This window comes from Aphanomyces invadans (assembly GCF_000520115.1).
Source record: "Aphanomyces invadans strain NJM9701 unplaced genomic scaffold supercont1.1, whole genome shotgun sequence".
Taxonomy (NCBI): Eukaryota; Oomycota; class Saprolegniomycetes; order Saprolegniales; family Verrucalvaceae; genus Aphanomyces; species Aphanomyces invadans.
Window position 1 is genome coordinate 69,453 of NW_008580146.1, and position 17,849 is coordinate 87,301.

The 17,849-nt window shown below is 52.8% G+C and overlaps 6 protein-coding genes across 7 annotated transcripts; 3 read left to right on the forward strand and 3 right to left on the reverse strand.

Moving 5' to 3' along the window:
- The first annotated feature begins 5 nt into the window (after positions 1-5).
- Positions 6-3,690, forward strand: H310_00002 (hypothetical protein). The gene is made up of 11 exons (XM_008862577.1): positions 6-1,251; positions 1,297-1,338; positions 1,458-1,508; positions 1,557-1,621; positions 1,668-1,798; positions 1,842-2,285; positions 2,327-2,447; positions 2,500-2,613; positions 2,657-3,055; positions 3,107-3,149; positions 3,199-3,690. The coding sequence occupies exons 1-11, from the start codon at positions 27-29 to the stop codon at positions 3,222-3,224; spliced, it is 2,661 nt and encodes an 886-aa protein (XP_008860799.1). The 5' UTR covers positions 6-26; the 3' UTR covers positions 3,225-3,690.
- Positions 3,214-4,737, reverse strand: H310_00003. 2 transcript variants are annotated; one of them, XM_008862578.1, is made up of 5 exons: positions 4,490-4,737; positions 4,300-4,432; positions 4,025-4,252; positions 3,685-3,978; positions 3,214-3,632 (listed from the first exon to the last, which is right to left on the reverse strand). In XM_008862578.1, the coding sequence occupies exons 1-5, from the start codon at positions 4,513-4,515 to the stop codon at positions 3,240-3,242; spliced, it is 1,074 nt and encodes a 357-aa protein (XP_008860800.1). In that variant the 5' UTR covers positions 4,516-4,737; the 3' UTR covers positions 3,214-3,239. The 2 variants fall into 2 exon arrangements, with proteins under 2 accessions (XP_008860800.1, XP_008860801.1); XM_008862579.1 differs by having other exon boundaries at positions 4,300-4,733.
- An 81-nt stretch (positions 4,738-4,818) lies between these two features.
- On the forward strand, positions 4,819-10,110 carry H310_00004 (hypothetical protein). The gene is made up of 7 exons (XM_008862580.1): positions 4,819-4,968; positions 5,013-5,053; positions 5,099-5,540; positions 5,584-6,424; positions 6,473-6,651; positions 6,703-9,162; positions 9,212-10,110. Exons 1-7 carry the CDS (start codon positions 4,932-4,934, stop codon positions 9,361-9,363), a joined length of 4,152 nt encoding a protein of 1,383 aa, XP_008860802.1. The 5' UTR covers positions 4,819-4,931; the 3' UTR covers positions 9,364-10,110.
- On the reverse strand, positions 9,430-11,680 carry H310_00005 (hypothetical protein). The gene is made up of 9 exons (XM_008862581.1): positions 11,539-11,680; positions 11,299-11,491; positions 11,082-11,248; positions 10,844-11,027; positions 10,519-10,781; positions 10,415-10,466; positions 10,067-10,366; positions 9,884-10,014; positions 9,430-9,838 (listed from the first exon to the last, which is right to left on the reverse strand). The coding sequence occupies exons 1-9, from the start codon at positions 11,583-11,585 to the stop codon at positions 9,490-9,492; spliced, it is 1,686 nt and encodes a 561-aa protein (XP_008860803.1). The 5' UTR covers positions 11,586-11,680; the 3' UTR covers positions 9,430-9,489.
- A 243-nt stretch (positions 11,681-11,923) lies between these two features.
- Positions 11,924-14,544, reverse strand: H310_00006 (hypothetical protein; the record flags this gene model as incomplete). Its single annotated transcript, XM_008862582.1, has 5 exons — positions 11,924-13,143; positions 13,192-13,756; positions 13,798-13,990; positions 14,301-14,359; positions 14,461-14,544. The coding sequence occupies 5 exons, from the start codon at positions 14,542-14,544 to the stop codon at positions 11,924-11,926; spliced, it is 2,121 nt and encodes a 706-aa protein (XP_008860804.1).
- A 445-nt stretch (positions 14,545-14,989) lies between these two features.
- Positions 14,990-17,739, forward strand: H310_00007 (hypothetical protein; the record flags this gene model as incomplete). Its single annotated transcript, XM_008862583.1, has 3 exons — positions 14,990-15,745; positions 15,788-16,282; positions 16,339-17,739. 3 exons carry the CDS (start codon positions 14,990-14,992, stop codon positions 17,737-17,739), a joined length of 2,652 nt encoding a protein of 883 aa, XP_008860805.1.
- Positions 17,740-17,849: the final 110 nt, after the last annotated feature.

Here is a 17,849-nt window from a genome sequence, read left to right on the forward strand (position 1 = left end):
TATCTGGGAAACAATCGTCCTGAACAATGGGAGTGACAGGGCTGTGGATGCTACTTGCTCCCGGGGGGCGACAAGTTTCAATGGAGAGCTTGAGTGGACAGACACTAGCAGTTGATGCGAGCATTTGGCTTACGCAGTTTGTCAAGGCAATGCGAGACCCAGAGGATGGCACCATGTTGAGGAATGCGCACCTTCTCGGCACATTCCATCGTATATCGAAATTGCTGACTCATGGGATACGTCCTGTATTCGTTTTCGATGGCGATACACCAGCCATCAAGCTCAAAACTCTACAACAGCGTCGATCGCGACGAGAAAAGAGTCAAGATACCCTCGCACAAGCTGCGAAGAAGCTCCTGATCAAACAGCAACGCGAGAGGACCTCAAAAATCACAATTGCCTCTGTGTCCGAAGAGCCCCGCCCGCATGCTGATGAGGCCATTGAGGACGCTCTATACAACACGATATTATATGACGAAAAGGATGATGAAAGCCAAAGCGACGACGACTCGACCGGGTTGCCTGGTATTGAGAGCTTTGAAGCCCACCAACGCGACATGCGCCAAGATGCTCGTGAAAAGTTCCTCACGTTGGCAGGCAAGCCAGAGGAGTATTCAATGGCTCAAATCAGCACGTTTCTGAAGGCAAGTAAACTTAAACGTGAGTTGAGCGCTCGGCAGAGTGCCAATGACTCACCCGAAAGTGGACGGCGCATTGCCAGTGAGAGCAGCCGTCGATACGTCTACTCAAAAGCAAGCACAGCCCCATCTGCGATGTCGAAGACTCCGAATCATCTCTTGGACGCATCAGACACAACTGTCGGCTTCTCTTCGGATTATGTCCGGGTGCAATCCGAAATCCGGTCAGTCAAATCCCTCGATGACGACTCGACTACTGCGAAGAAAGGAGATTCGATTACCTACGGGAGTCCGATCAAACTCGATACCAAGCATCCAAGTTGGTTTTCGGGCGGGGAAGTCCCCACCAGCACGAGATCGATCGACTTGACACCTTTAAACGGCAGTGCCTCCCCTGAGAAAGTTGAAGTGCTGTGTGCAGGCGATCCAGAGGGAGCCCTGGAATTCCAAGCTCCATCTGCCGATACGCCAACTGCAACTCCACGAATTCCAATACCCACTGCGGTTACTACGCGAACAGCACCCACACCGACATCGGATACCGTGGAAGAAACGGAAGTGGAGGACAAAGAGCTCATCAAAGTGAGCACGTCCGATGAGGACTCCGACATTGGTACGTGCGTTTACAAGAGCTTGGCCTCATACCGTGCAATTCTAGAGTGGGAAGATGTCGAAACCTCCGAGAACGTCGAACTGTTGGGTAGGCAGCATCCTGTGCAGGCTCATCAATGAACTTGCCATTGCGAAAAATGCCATGGAGAATTGTGTCGGAAATTTTACGACTCAGGACGTGCTGATTTCTCTCTATGGTGTGTATAGATAAAATCGATGATGTTCAATCCATCCTTCAAGACGACAACACGGACTCTGGTAGGCCACTCAAGTCCAAGTCACCATAGCTGATGCATTTCCAAGTAGCTTGGAAACATGACGAACAAGACCGAGCGACCTCCAATGTTGTTGCAACCCCTGCCAACGACCAAGTTGAAACAATTCTCTCAAGCATGAACTGACCAAGTTTATTCGTAGAGATTTGATTCCACTGGCGAATTGATTGGACGTTCGATTGAGCTAGGGCGCGTTGATTCGGAAGATGAAGGGGGCAACGACGTGACAACAAGTGCACTGCAAGCCGCTATGTCTACCGCCACAAATCTTACGTAAGATGGTCCACCTACTTGTCATGGGTTCACCTGTGAGTAGCCAGTGGGCAGCCGGTGCTGTAAAACGAGCCATCTTGGCACATAAACAATTGGGAACTCAGTTCGAGGCAGCAGCAAACCAACAAGTGGAAAGCCCGTCCAAGCTGCAGGATCCAGACGCGATGCGATACCTGCCTCGAGTGGCGCCATTACGTGTTGCCACTCTGGAGTTGCGACCAGAGCCCGTGTTGAGTGCCTCACCCTCCGACGTCGACATTCCCAACTCGTTGGACGATCTCTCAGCGCAGTCCGAGTCTGATCTCAGGCAGCTTCGAAACCAAAAGTTGCGCGATGTGGATGGAGTGACCGACGAGATGAAGAACCAAGTGATGGATCTACTTCGATTGTTTGGTGTGCCGTTCTTGGTTTGCCCGATGGAAGCTGAAGCGCAGTGCGCTACGCTGGAGCAACTCGGCCTTGTCCAAGGAATCATCACAGACGATAGGTATGGTTGTACGCAATCCGCAAAATGACGATTTGATGTAGTGACATTTTCGCGTTTGGTGGCAAGAAAGTCTACAAGAACATGTTCAAAGATTCGAAATTCGTGGAAGCTTATTTCGCCTCTGACCTCGAGCGAGAATTGGGGCTTGACCAAGACCGGATTGTAAGGCTCACCTTGACATGCAGTATGTCCTGAATGGGCTGCACTCGAGTAGATTGCATTGGCTCTCTTGCTCGGAAGCGACTACACGGATGGGATTAACGGCATCGGGATCGTAAATGCAGCTGAAATAGTTGCTGCCTTTGGTGGACTGGACGGCTTGGGCGAGGTATTCGGCATTCCAATGCACTCCTTCTCATGTTCAGTCTTAGTTCAAGAAATGGGTAAACGAGTACGATATCCTCGAAGCCACAACAAAACAAAAGAAGCTCACGCCAGCAGAATTATCTGCTCTGAGTCCACTGGATCGGTTCAAGTGTACTCACCACACCATTCGCCGCAACTGGAACGTCAGCGACATCTTTCCCAACCCTCATGTGGTCAAGGCATACCGATACCCCAACACCGACAAGTCCACTGCGCGGTTCAGTTGGGCTGTACCTGATTTGGCAAATCTGCGCGTGTTTTGCGGTCAAGTATTTGGATGGCCACTGGAAAAAGTGAATTCGAAACTCATTCCAGTCGTGCACGCTGTGTCGCGTGGCTTCGAAGCTCAAACCCGCATCGACAGCTATTTTACAACGTACAACGACAATGTGAAATATGCCAAGGTGCGCCGCCGATTCGATACACACATGCTGACACCTCGTCATGTGAAACAGATTCGAAGCAAGCGATTAAAAACGGTTGTGGAGGAGAGCAAAGGTACGATGTAGTCATCGTCGTGAAATTCAACTGAACAGTCTCTTCTCAGATGCCAAAAAATCGCGGAAGAAATAATCCGACTTGTAAATTTTATTGCTTTGCCTCCTGCTTTGTGCTCACCACATTTGGGCCATTTGACACTGCCCCATCCGCGGCTGCCGCGGCCTTTTTCTGCGCCCTCTGCGTTTCGATCCGAGTTTGCACGATTGCCGTGAAATCCACCATGTACGACGCTATCACATCCAAGTCCGCCATGGCTTTGCGTCCATTCTGCAATAGTTCCAAGTCTTCGATCTTGTCTTGGTCGCCCCCAACGGTGTGTCCATGTTCTTCGTTCGGGGCGAGCACATCCTTTACTTCGATGTGCTTCAAGATGGTCCCGTGAATTCCGCACGTCGACCTCTGCAATAAATTGCCCACAGCCATCAAAATCTGGCCGACTTCGAGTGTTTTATCGGACGTGATTCGAATCGTCGTGTCGACCTAGAAAAGTCACACGTCGGTCAGTGTGCGCAGCTGACCGGGAACACCCCACCTCGTGCTGCAATCGAATGGCATTCGATTCGCGCGTCTCAAGTTGCTTTTGCAACGATGCGATTTCGTTGTTGAAGTTGAGGATATCGTTTGTCCGCTCCTTCGTGAACGTGGCAAACTTGACCCGTTTTCGCTCATTGTCTCGCTCGTGCAGCTGCTGGTTCTCGGACAGGTCGCGATTCGCGTCCTTGAGCGTGTTGTACCGGTTGACCAAGTCGATGATCTCAGGGTAGTCTTCCGGCACAGTTTCCTGCACCAACTCCAAGTACCGTGTGTATTTCATGTTCTTCTTGACCTGGCGTACTCGTGACGCAACGACCGATTCACGCCACACCGCTTACCTCGTTGCTGAGCTTTTCATTCTCTTCGTTGAACCGCTCGAGGGATTCCTTCAGGCGAGCAACGTCCTGCTCTTTTGCCAAGCGCTGTTTGATCTCGTCCGACGCGCGCTTGATTGCCCGGTTTCGTTTCGATTCATTCTCTTGTAGAAACTTGTTGAACTTGATGAGGGACTCTTGCAGTTCCAAATCCTTCTTGCGAAGGCCTTCTTCGCGCCGACGAAATGCGTCCTGAACACAGCAACAGTCGACGGTTTGGATCATCAGAAATTTCACACCTCTCGGCGGGAAAACTCTTCCTTTTGGGCATCGAGTGCTTCTTGGACTTCAAACATTTGCCGCCGCTTCTCCAACAAACGTGTTGCCGGGGACACATGATCCAACGTCAACGTTTGTGGCATTGCTGCTCTCCTACCGTGCGCGAAGCATGAGAGTTCTCTTGGACATTAACGATTCAATTTGTTGTACGCTTTGTCAGCGATGGGACTTTGCATTCTCTTTGGGACCAAGCGCTGTTTCACGCGATCAAGTGGATTGGGGACGATGATGTCGCGAGTATTCTTAGCACCTCGTGTAGTGCACTATATATAGCATGAAATTGCACTGTGATGTAGGGCAGCTATAGACGTCAGCTTGACCCGTTTCCTCTCTTGATGCGCAACGCAGGAGAACATGACTCCCGTCCAGACCTTCCTCAGCCTTCACGTTTGGCGGTCATGCGATTGACAGTGAGTTGTCGTACAGTAGTAAGTTCCTAGTAGTAAGGTTATACTACTAGTAGAATCCATGAAAGCGATGTGCGGTTGTGGGGGCTATCCGGATAAGTCAGGAAATTGTGAAGTGCGCACAACTGACCCTTCTCCGCCGAAGAAGAGGCCAAGAAACATCAAGTACAAAGGCGGCAGCTGCAATGTCCGCCCCCCACCAAGTCAACCATAGGTTGCCAGGTATGCAAGATTCATCGGTCTCGGTGGGACTCACCGTAAGAAAGGGCATGGAGGCAGGGACAACGACGACATTCAATCCAATCAGGTACCGTGCGCTGTGCACTCCATATACCTCACGTCCTTGCTATAGTTCCCCGTCCGCACGTTTTCCGCACCACCTGGAGATGTCGTTGATACCAACCGACCCAGCTACCCAGCTGCTACACGCGGTGGGTACAACCTAGGTTCCCATGGACATTCGTTTCAGCCACATGCGCGCGTACCCCCCGAATTAGTACCTGGAGTGTTTCAGCCTGGACAGCCATTTATCCCTAAAGGAGCACCTCAACACCACCATGTTGCACGAGACCAAGCTCACGTTGGCGACTCCAATGTTGCCTTGAATCCTCAACAGCATCAAATTCCTGGGCTTGGTCGTGCAAATCACAGTCAGCAAGTTGGAGCACGTCCTGGTAACAGGCCCCCAAATCCTAATGTGCCTGCATTTGTGCCGCAAGCCGCACCGCAAGTTCAAATGCCGCTCCAACCTGGTTACAATCCCCGTTATCAACAACCTCCTTACTACGTTCAAGGTACGCACTTTACTGCCAAGGCGAAGAAGCTCAGTGCTACTAGGTGGCTATAGAGCGAACCCTCCTCCTATGTATGCGCCTCACATGAACCAAAGCCCGCTGCCGTACCCACCAGTGCCTAACATGGCAATGAATCCCGCGATCGGATTGAGTGGCCAGATTCCAGTCCCTCCTCCTACAGTCGTCCCCCCCCCGCGGGAAAAGAAAGCCCTCCTCATTGTTGACCCCAAAACAAAGCAGCCCATCAATGAATGCCTTGCAACTGATTCCAAAAAAGGAACTCCCACGCCAACCACGAAAAAGTCCATATCGACGCTGCGTGTGACATCTGCAGAATTCGTGATGCCTTCAGCAACCTTTACCCCTGTGAGCCCCCCGATCCCGCCAACGTCACCTATTCACGAGACACCAGTGCTGTCGCCCAAACCCAAGATTGTTCATGCGTCGCCCAAAAATTCGCCCAAACACACGCCGAAAAATTCACCGAAACCACAACAAGTGGAGCTGAAATTTTTGCACTCACCAAAAACCACCCCCAAATCTCCTGTGGCGTCCCCGAAAGTTGATTTTCCAAAGCAACAACCCATGTCTCCAGTTGCTGCTGTTAAGCCACCCGTACGAGTATTGTCTCCCAAGGCTGTCGAACCAAACCTCGTCTTTGGGACTGTCGAGCCTGCTTCGGACATCCTTACCGCTTCTCCTAAAAACGTGTCGTTGCCTCCTGGATTCGACGCCTCGAAGAAAAACGCCCAAGACGAAAACCCTGAGGCTGAAGTTGAAGCCAAGCCGGTGGTTAAATCAAAGCGTACGACTGAACGGCCCCCAAACGACACCCCAAAAACGGAAAAGGCCAAAACGCGTTACTCCATTCAATTTCTTTTCAGGTGCTTCTTGCAGCAATGGTCGCAAGATTGTCTAACGTGGATTGGTAGCTTTCGGGAAGAATACCCAGACCTCCCAGAGTTTGCAACTGAGGCTACGGGTTGGCTGAACATGGAGATCACCTGTGATGGACCAAGTGGTCGCTCCGGCAGTCGACGCACTGATCGCCAAAACTCTGGAGGCCCCCCAGTTAGCCAATTGCAACGCCAAAGCAGTCGGGGAAACAATGGTACCAACGCATATCTTTCTACTACGCCCTAGCATCATGGCTCCACGTTAGATAAATCAAAGCAGTGGGGACGCGATACTACGACTTCGCGCCGCGCGAATGGCGGCGGTCGCGGTGGGAAGATGCGCCAACAACCTTCGTTCAACGACGACGACGTGCCACTCAAGCGCCGCGAAGATCGTTGGGTGCCTGTAAAGGCAACGTCGAACTTGGACAAGGTGTTGAAGCAAGTCCAGAGTATCATGAACAAGATGACGACCCAGAAGTTCGACGTTCTGTCGGGCCAATTGACTGAAATCGACATGGAGAGCATGGAAATGCTCGAGGCTGTGATCAAGATCATCTTTGACAAGGCCTTGGGGGAACCGCACTTTTGCGAGATGTACGCGAACCTGTGCGTACGGTTGGAGCAGCACTGGCAAGTGTGGAGCTTCTTGCAAATAGTCCATCACGAGGAGTCGAACACGTGGTCGTGGACAACAATGAGCGATGTCGACGCAGAAGTTGTGGGTCCATTTACATCCGAGGCAGAACTGTTTGAGAACGCCGAGGACGACCCCACGGACGTCATGACTGCCCCCGAAGGAATGCAGCTAAAGGAAGTACGCGTTCGAAATGGCAAGTTCATTAAAGTGTGGGAACTGAACGGCGAACTGTTTTGGTCTGGCCAAAATGTCGAAGACCTCGGGGAGAGTCAAGTTCTGAATGGACCCTTTCCGACAAAGGAAGAAGCCAACTTGAATGCAATCAAGTCGACGACGTTCAAGCGGATTCTGCTCAATGCATGCCAGGCCGAGTTTGAGAAGGACAATATCTACGAGGATCTGGAGCAGCAAAAGGACAAAGCCCGTGAGGACGGCACGTTAACCGCCGAACTCGAAGCCGCCTTTGAAGAGAAAAAAATGCTGACGAAGCAACGCATGCTGGGAAACATTCGATTTATTGGTGAGCTCTTTCGCAAGGGTATGCTGCAAGAGCGCATCATGCACGCGTGCATCCTGAAGCTGCTGAATGTGATGCGAGTCCCCAATCGAGAAGACTACAAGATTGCTCCATTGAACCCTAAAGCTGCACCCGACGAGGAGAGTATTGAGTCCCTGTCGAAACTCTTGACCACTATGGGAAAAGACCTCGAAGCGCAGCATATGTACCCAGGCGCGATGGTCGAATACTTCAACTACTTGACGTACTTGACCAAAGACAAACGGCTGTCGTCTCGAATCAACTTCATGATCCTCGACGTCATTGATTTGCGCAAAAATCGGTGGGAGCCTCGACGAAAAGAACTCAAGCAAAAAACACTCGAGGAAACGCGCAAGGATTACGAAAAGGAACTTGCGAGTGCGGCCAAGAAACACGGTGGCCCCCCGCCTACGCGGGGTGTTGTGTCGTCGACTTCGGCGCGGGACATGAGCCAACGTAGCGGGCCTAGCTCGCGCGGCGGCCAACCACCCCCGCGTAGCAACTTCAATTTGGACAAATCTCGTTCCAAACAATTTGACAAGCCGAATGCTTCAGGACGTCCTGCTTCGTTCGCTAGTGTGGGGAAGGGCAAGGGACTTTCTGGTGGACGCCCCCCAGTTGTCGAGAAACCGGCGCCTGTCAAACAAATTGCGGACCAACTTGCCCAAGTCTCAGACGATACCAAGGACTTGATCGCGAAAAATGCCAAGTCCATCCTGGAAGAATATGTCGCACTTATGGACACGAAAGAAGTTGCTTCGTGTGTGGTTGAGTTGAAGACTCGCCAAGCCCCAGCTGTGTCGGCGCACCTTGTGTCGAGCCTCATCGTCAAAGAAGGCCTGAAGCTGGCAGTCGAGGCCAAAGACGCCACTCGCGAAGGCATTTTTGACGCTTTGGTGTTCCTGTTTGAAGATAAGCAGTTGGAGGCCGATGCAGTGAAGTACGGATTGGAATCGGTTATTTTGTTTGCCCCTGAAATTGTGTACGATGTTCCGAAGATCAACCAACACTTGGGTTCGATCATCGCTCGACTCTTCAAGTTGATCCCATCGTTGACATTGGAGTGGTTGATCAGCGGCATTCACGGGGATACCGACGCCCTGCAAGAGCTCGTGGACAGCGGTCTACTGTGTGGGATCGTTGGAGTGTTTTTATCCCAAGTCCCACCGGCAGTCGCCCAAGCCCAATCCAACGCGTTTACAAGCATCAACCTGACGTCGATTTTTCCCGAGCATACCCGAACAGTGTCGGACGTGATGGACTGGGCCAACAAATTCCACTTGAACCAAGCGCTGCCTGCGTTGTACACCGCAGGACAAGTTTACGCGTTTGCAAAAGACTCCAAAGATGTCGACGAGGTCGTCCAGTGGGTGGAGTCGAACGTGCGAGGTGCCATGCGGACGAACAGTTTGTTTACCAAGCAAGCATGTCTGTTTCTGCTAAGTTTGCCGTCGTGGAAACCGTATTCGAAACTCCTTGTGGGTTTAGCTGGGGGGTTGGACGGTGAGATGGCTCTCGTCGATGGGATTGTCCAAGACGTACCTCCAGGTAACGCGCTGCCTAGATGTGTGTTGTTTTGCTTGACGATATCTTGTAGAGGAGTTGGAGCCCCTGCTCTCTGCACTTATTGAAAGGCACATTGTGACAGTGGAGGCAGCGGTCGCGTGGAAAGAATCCAGTCGTCGCAATCCAGCCCGAGACAAAGCGCTGGCCCAGCTGGGAGATTACATTGAAAAGCTGCAAAAATAGGCGCAACGCCTGTGGCACGTGGCCGTGGGAGAGCGTCTTGGATTCCACTCGGGCACGTTTGGTGAGCAGTCGCGGACGCGTATTAGAAATACATCGTTTTATCTGGTCGGACATTGGTCTGTCTATCTACTTTCGCGTGGTTGGTTTTAATCGCGGGTCTTTCAACTTGCGCGAATCCGTTCGCTTCTCGACATCGTGGAGTTCGCGGGATCGTTGCCGCGTCTTGCCTGCGACGGTGGACACGGCATCGCTGTGTTTCATCTCGTTGACTTTTTGCAGTAAGCTCTGATTGATCTGGACTTCCAAGTTGGTGTGATCCGCCTTGAGCAACTGCTGCTCCTTGGCTTCGATCTGCTGCTTCAGCCAATTTTGCTGCATTTGGTTTTTGTGTGCACGCTGTTGCTGGAGTAATCGCTCCTTCTTCTCGTTCGCCTCGCGCTCGTTGCGCCACATGTCGGCTTGTTTGTTGTACTCTCTACACGCAGCGCAGTCAGACCTGCCCTGTATTGCATTCACGGACTCTTTTTCATGGGATTCCCGATCTTTCTTGAGCTTGATCTGTGCCTTCAAGTACTCTTGTTGCGCCTGGTTGCGCTCGGCGGCATCGTGCTTCTTCTTCGCTTCGAGTTCCATTTGTTTCTTCTCGTAGTCCTGCGCAATCCAAGGCATGACCACCCACACTCCCGTGGCGACGGGTTCGTACCGCTTGGTATCGCAGCACGCGAAGCTCATCCTCTTTGTTCTTCATGTCCATTTCGGCCTTGGACGTGTCGTCGAAGAATTTCATTTTCGCCTGAATTCGCATGGACAAGTCTTCGAGCCCTTTTTGGCGCAGGGCTTCCTTGCGCTCCTCCATGCGAATGTAGTCTTCCGCGAGCTTGAGCTCCAGCTCCCGATCCGCCTGCTTCAGCTGCTTCTTAATGTTGAGTTGCTCGGAGTTTTCGAGCAACACTTTGGCCATTTTTTTCATTTCCGCTTCCTTTCGAGCAATTTCTTTCGCTTCCTATAGCAAGCAATTGCATCGCACCCGACCACACCCATGTCTTGGTACCTCCTCCTTCTTTTGCCGAGCAATTGTTTCAGCCATACGCGCTTCGGCTTCCCTGCAAGAGGTACGTAAATATCCAGTGGCATCATGGCAACATTGCAATCTACCTTCGAGCGTTCAGCTCTTCCTGCTTCTTCTTGAGCTTGAACTGCCGCTGCTCTTCCTGGATCACGTTTTGCTCCTTTGCCCGTTCGATGCGTCGTCGTTCCTTTTCCTCCTCGATTTCATTGAGCCGCTGTAAATTCTTCATGCTCTCTTCAAAGTACTTTTCATCTTCCACCGAGCGTTCGTGTTGCCGCAACTGTTTGGCAGCGATCTGAGCTTCCAACTCGCTCGACCATTGCGACTTCTTGGCTTCCCTTTCAACTCTCTACAGAAATACGATATGCACCACGTTACTTGACCGAATCTTTCTCGAACGACCCAAGGAACCTTGATTTGAGCTTCTTGGGCCTCGACCAGGCCTTGATATTGCACGAGATCGTTCCAAATGTCGCCCTGTTTATGCTTCTTGGGCGATTTCTTCTGCGGCAAAACGAATCCAACGCTTCTTTGCTGTAGCTGAGCCTCTGTCGTGTAGGGGCTGTCTCCGCCTTGGGACTCCGATTTCGCACTCCTACGCCGTGCATGCCATCAACCTCGCATGCCCGTGCCATGTTTGACTTGACACCTTGAGCTTGCATGGGGGGTCGTCTTGCTAACCTTCCTGCTGCGAGGTTTTTCTGTTTGATGGGAATCGTCGATGCCAGTCGCGCCGTGCTTGGAGGAAGGTTTCTCGCCGTCGGTTTGCGACGCCTGGTGCGACCATTGACGAACGAGGGCCACGAGTTGGTCGTCCTGCACACATCAATCATCATCCGAGGCCACCACAGCCGAAACACACGTACAGAAACTTGGGTGGACAAAGCGTTCTGTTGAAGATGTGCCAGGATGTTGATCGACAAGTTTTGCGCCACTTGCGGAGATTTCTTGGCGAGTTTTTGAATCCGAACACACATGGACATGCGCAATTTTTCCTTCATCTTCATTTGCAGCGCTTTTTGCCGTATACGTTCCTTGTCCAGAGTCCTCAGCGACGCTCTACAGAAGGCTGTTAGGCGCCCACCAAGAAATCGAAATGTCAGTACCGAGTAATGTGCGAGTCTGCCACAGACATTGCGCTGCTCCCTGTCATGACGTGTGTACCGCGGCGACACAAACGAGCAAGGCAAGGCGGGGGTCGACGGCAGCGGGAAGGACGACTTGGAGCCGGAAGTTTCAAACCGTCCACGGCAAGTCCAAAATAATCTCGGTCGTTACGGACTGGTTTCACACTTTGTTCAAAGCAGCGTCAAAATGTTGCCACTCCCATGCAAGTGATGCCGAAGCAAAACACTAGACACATTTGGCATGTCGATTGCGGCCGGATGCAACGACTCACAACGCTGCCGATGACCTCCGACACAAACGCGGGTGGTTCCCTACCGAGCCCTGCTAGATCGAACAGCACTCTTGAACACGCTCTTAAATTGCCTAGTTGTGCAGAGTCGTTCGAATATGCCGAACTGCCTCGATCGGACCGATGGGGGTATGGACGATGGGAGCGTCGTGATCGACGTGGTGTTGTTCCATCGAGTCCGTCGCGATCCACTGAAGGGCATGGACATCGACGTTGGGGGGCGGATGCCACTGGCTCGTGCCTGTTGGAGTGTGAACGTAATATGTTTGGTTTGACGACGGGTCGATCTGCATGCTCCATTCGGCGTGAGGGTCGGCAATATCGGACTCGGCCAAGCTTTCGACTGTCCTTGCTGAGTCGATGGTGTACCCGTCCAAGCTCTCCATCGAATTGGTGCGAGCAAGCACGGGGTGACCAGGACCAGCGTCGCCGGGGTTGTGAAAGCTCTTCATCCGCCTCAATTGAGACACCGGGGAACGCACGATCATCATGTTGGATGACGAGAAAGACCGTCGGACGGGGTGAGGCGACGGCGGATTTTGAATCTGTGGGATCGAATAGCTGTGGCTTCTCTGCAGCGTCTTGCGAGCGGCATCGTCGTCAGTGTTTTGATTGTCCATGCTTCGAGCACGTGTGAACACCAGTGGCTCCACAATGGGTGCTTCGTGCAATCGAATCTTGAGCTTCCTCGCGCTCAGGGCAATCCATTCCTTTCGCCCGCCTTGAAAACGAACTTGCAACATCCGCCCTTTGTTGTTGCAACCGCAGATTCGCCCCGCATCCACGCGCTTTTCTTCCTTGACAAACACCTCAATCACGTGCGCGACGAGTGTCCTCAAATCAAGTCCCGTTGAGTCTTTTAGCAATACTTTGCATCGCGTGGCGGCCAAATCGACGACAGATCGACTTCCCGTCGTCGTTGCATGCAACTCATACACGTATGGACGCAAATGCACTTGGCGTACGACAGTGTTCTTGACATAGACGGATTTGTCGCTGTGGTACACTTCGATTTGAGTGCCCTCGGGCAGGTTTGGAAAACGGAATACCGAGCCATCGTTTATCCTGTCCTGGCCATAGGACATGGCCAAGTTCACGTGCACGTTGTTGTCTGCGTGTCTCCGATTTGCATCGTCCGAGAGTTGGCGCTCGCGCGCCGACAGCGGTCGGATCTGCTTGGGAAAACACACCACCTTGAACGTTTGCGACGAGAGATCCACCCACTCGATAGATTCAGAGTGCTCAAAGAGCACTGGGATCAACTTGCCACTTTCGGCTTTCTTCAAAATCGATCCTACAAACGCAATTCGACTCATCTCGGATGGGGTGCACGGGTGTGTACCTCGCCGGAACCCTCCTTTCGTCGTGCTGTACACTTCCACGATGTGGTCCACAGGGATGTCTTTGAGAACGCTGAAGCCATGCAACACCAGTTTGTGCGGCTGTGTGGTGATGTCGATTTCAAATTTTCCCCTGGATTCGTTCGCCACAACCAAACTGCCCGCATGTTCGTCACAGGAACAAATGACGGCTCCTTCTTGGAATTTCCCGACGGAATCGTACAATTCGACGTGATGACCTTCTTGGTACCAACTACAACGCGGTGTCTTGCCCGCCCTCGATTCCAATGGCAATGCCAAGTTGATCGAGCCGTCGTTTTCCGCTTGAGACGAAACTGCATCCAAAGAGTGACAACCTGCGCTGTTCACCCCCAGTACTAGGCACACTCTGCGCTGGGACAGATCAAGCCACTCCTTTGTCCCATCGTCGAAGCGCACCAAGGAGCACATAAGGTCCTTATCGTGCTGTTTCAATACCCCAATTGTTGCTGGAGCATCGAGCTCGATGGTGCAGCCCACGAATTCTGCCACGATAGACTCGTGCATTTCTCCAATCTCGTACATCACCTGAACCGACTGTGAGTGACGTGAACGACTTTGGTACTAACCTTGGCACATGCGGTCGTGAGGTCCAAATGAACAGGACTGCCGTCGCCACAATTCACGACGCAGGACTGGTCACCACGACTGAACGACACAACACGGCCACTTCTAGGCTTCCCCGACTCGACAAATTCAACAGGCCTTCCTTCAATCGCGCCCGCGACCATGACAGAACTGCCACTCGCAGCCACTTCTTTCCTAAATTTAGCCACGTCATCGTAGACGTCACAACTCAAGCTGTTTCTCGGCTAATACATGACGCCGCAGCATTCGATAGCGCAACGTGATGTGCACCAAACAACTGAGCCGATGGCGCAATGGACGTCCATAGCACCTGCCGCCGCAAGTGCGCGTTGTGCTGTGCGAACAGTCAAATTGTGCAAAAAACTTCAATTCTCACCAGAATATGACCCCATATGTCGCGATGAACTTTTGTTTTAGTATGCCAACTCGCTGTACTAAATCGAGTTAGTAGTGTTAGGAGTACTAACAGTAGGAGGAGCTGTACCTCGCGAGCATCGGACGCAGTCGAATCGCGTCACGTACCTGGGCACGCAGGCGCTTTCCCTGCCTCATCATCAGTCACTGAGCGTCCTTGCAGCCATGTCAACCAAGCAAGAGGAACGGAATCACACTTGCACAGATCCTACGGCGATACCGACCCCTACATCAAGTCCCTGCGCCTTTGCGTCCCCGGTCGACGTCTTCAATTTCTTGCAACACAGCGCATCGCGGTCCGTTGTCTTGGACATCACGCTCAACAAGACGTCGAAACTCGCTCTGCCCGTTTTGTTTGCATCCGACAATGACACTGCACCTTCCTGTCATTTGGATCGGGAGACTTGCGTTCGTTTGACTGACGTCGATGTAACCCACGTCTTCGTTCTGAGCGAAGCATCCTCCTTGCACTTTGATAAAAACGCGCGTGCGGTCCACGAAAAGATTCTGGCGACGCGCGGTGAGACCCTTCCAGCCCTTTGCATCCAATTTGTCGAGTCTGCTTTGATTCTGGACGTCAGCCCGCTGCACGAACCCCCACTAGTGAGTCTCGTTGAGACGTCAGGCGGAAAAATCTTCCTCGGTAACAACATGCATGCTCAAACCGACAAGGTTGTGATCGATATGGCGATTGATTGCGTTGTCAATTGCTCGAGCACGATCCAAACGAGATGTTTCGCTCACGTCGACTATTTCGACATGAACGTTCCCAAGGAAAACCCCGAAGAAGGCACATTCAACGCGTTCGATGAGGCTGCAGCTTACATAGAGGACGCGCTCAAGGCTCACAAGCGGGTGCTCGTGCATAGTACGTACGGTCGGTCAAGATGTTGCACGCTGGTGGTGTACTTTATCATGAAGGCAGAGCGAGTGCCGCTGGTCGAAGCATACCACCGCGTACTCCTGGGACGTCCGCAAATGATGCCGCGTGACGCCATCTTGGACATTCTCTTGCAAAAGGAGCGACTCCTGTATGGGACGAGCTGCTTTGACGAACCGTATGCGGAAGAGGAATACCGCGCCAGACTCAAGCACTTGGTGCGCGGCGGTCTCTTGACTAGCGAAGGCCAAGCTCAGTTGACTGCTGCAATCTCCAACATCCACGACATGGAAGTACGCCAGTTGGCAGCCAAGAACAAGACACAATCGGTCGAGGCAGCGACTTCAACCGCCGCGAGACAGGACGAATTCTCGACCTCCAACAGCTCAAGTAAACGTACGGTGCCCGAATCCAGTGTCACGTGTCGATGGTTGTTCAACCGCTTGCAGTCTGGCACCGGTATGCTGTTGCTGGATGCGCGCAGTCGAGTCGACTTCGACGACGACTGCATCCCCACAGCCATTTCGACGCCTGCGCCGACAAACCCTTCCATGGAAACGCTGGACGGGGTACAAAAATCACTGCTGCCAGAGCAGACACATCTGTTCTCTGCGAAAAAGCGCAAGCTACGAGAGGTGCGTCCTTGGTATCGTTGGTGTGTGTCATGGGCTGTGCAGGTCGTCATTTATGGATATGCCGTCAAGGTCACACTGAAAGAGATCTCGACCAAGTCCAAGCCATGGCTGTACGTCCTGGGAGGCCTGCTCGTGGCCGAGGGTCTCGTCACGAGCGTCCGATACATGGACGACGGCTTCACGACGTTTCAGTTCCGATACCCGTTTTACACGTCACGATTTCTGTTCAACAGTCTCACCAACGATGACGAGAACGGACATTTGTTGGCGCGGACGCAAAGCGGGACGCACAACGTAAACTATCCGAACGAGATCCTGGACAGTTTTCTCTTTCTCGGCAATATGTGGCACGCGCAGTCGCCCAGTGTCATCCGCAACTTGGGCATCACGCACATCGTTAACGCGAGTTTGGACACAAACAATGTATTTGACGAAGCCGGTGTGGCCTACCACGAGGTCAAGATCAAGGACGATATTCACGCCAACATTGCCGCCCACTTCGAACCGACGTTTCGATTCATTGAAGCAGCGAAGCAGGTAGTTCGACCAAGAAGGTTGCGTTTGTCGCACTAACGTCTGTCCGATGCACGTAGGTGCAGCACAGTCGCGTCCTAATCCACTGCACCCAAGGCATCTCGCGGTCGTGCACGTTGGCCATCTATTACGTCATGCGTGCGCAGCGGTGGTCGTTGGTGACCAGTGTAAACTACTGCATTTCGAACCGCGGCGTGTGCTTTCCCAACCAAGGTTTCCTCCAAGCGTTGATGGTCGAGGAGCGCAAGCTGTACCTCGCCAATAGCTTGTCAACCCATGAACTCGATTTGTTGCTTGGCAATTCCCTGCCCGACCGACCGGTTCCCAAGCCCGCACCGATGGATATGACGGCTCTCAAACCGGAAATCTGCCAGACGTGCAACAAACTGTTTTCGTTTTTTGACTGGCGCCATCGGTGCGGCCTGTGCAAGCGCACAGTGTGCAGCAAGTGCTCGAGCAGTCGATTGATACTGAGCGACGGTTTGCAAGTTCTGGACCGAGCCGACGTCGGCCGCGTGTGCGACCGATGCGTCGTGCATTTATGGTCCATCCACTTGCCGCTCCCATTTCGCCTCAACTTCAACTTTTTTTCCGACAAGTACGCTGACCGAACGCGGCGCACTCTAACTGTCAAAAGCCCGAGCCTCCAACACCAGTCGCTGATGGTGTCGTACATTCCAGGCACTGAAGCGCAGGTGCTGATGAACATCCTCCGCAAGCGATTTCAAGTCCGGGAGTACGAACTTCTTGACGTGACGGGCGACGGAATTGGTCTGGACTCGGCGTGGAATTTGATGCCAGGGCGGGTACTGGACCTCCCAGACGACGCTGTTCTGTTTGCCTGTATCGGTGAATCGGGATCGATCCCCTTGACTCAACATCGGTCCAATTCGTATCGCGGCCGGCCCCTCGCGAGTGGGAATGCTTTATCCCGTCAGCGTATGCTTCACCCCGAACACTCGTATTCGTCACGGTCGTTGCCTTCAAACAATCGACAGCCCGCTCAAAGGTCGCGCTCGTTTTCAGAGGGACGGGCGCTGGCATTGCAAGAGTCGTTGCGCGAACGCGAGCGCTCCAAACACCTCGAGCACCTCCAGCACTCGAATGTGCAAAGCCCCATCGACAAGGCACACGTGCTCGTGAATACGTCGAGCAACGCTCCCGCCGGCACTATCGCAAGGATCAATCCCACCTCGATCGTAGACGAGAATCGGTTCACGGAGATGTGGAGGATAGCGTTCCCTGGCTGCTCGGTCATTCCCCGCGACGTCTTGCTCGGCCTTGACAACGACGTTCTCATGGAGCTCATGCTCGGAATCGCTTTTGTAACGACGAAATTCCGGGCCCACGTCCCCGATGCGACCGGCCCGTCGAAATCGGTCGTCCTCGAAACTTTGTTTCGAGAGCTCACGATGTCGCCGACGACAAGTCGCATTATGCACGAATACATGGAGTTTTGAACTTCGTCGGATTCGATTGGGTGCCCATCGGACGTATTTCGTGTTTGGAAGAGTGACCGTGTGGCGTGATATCGTCAAAATCGAATCATGGTGCGCCTCGCTTAGCGCGT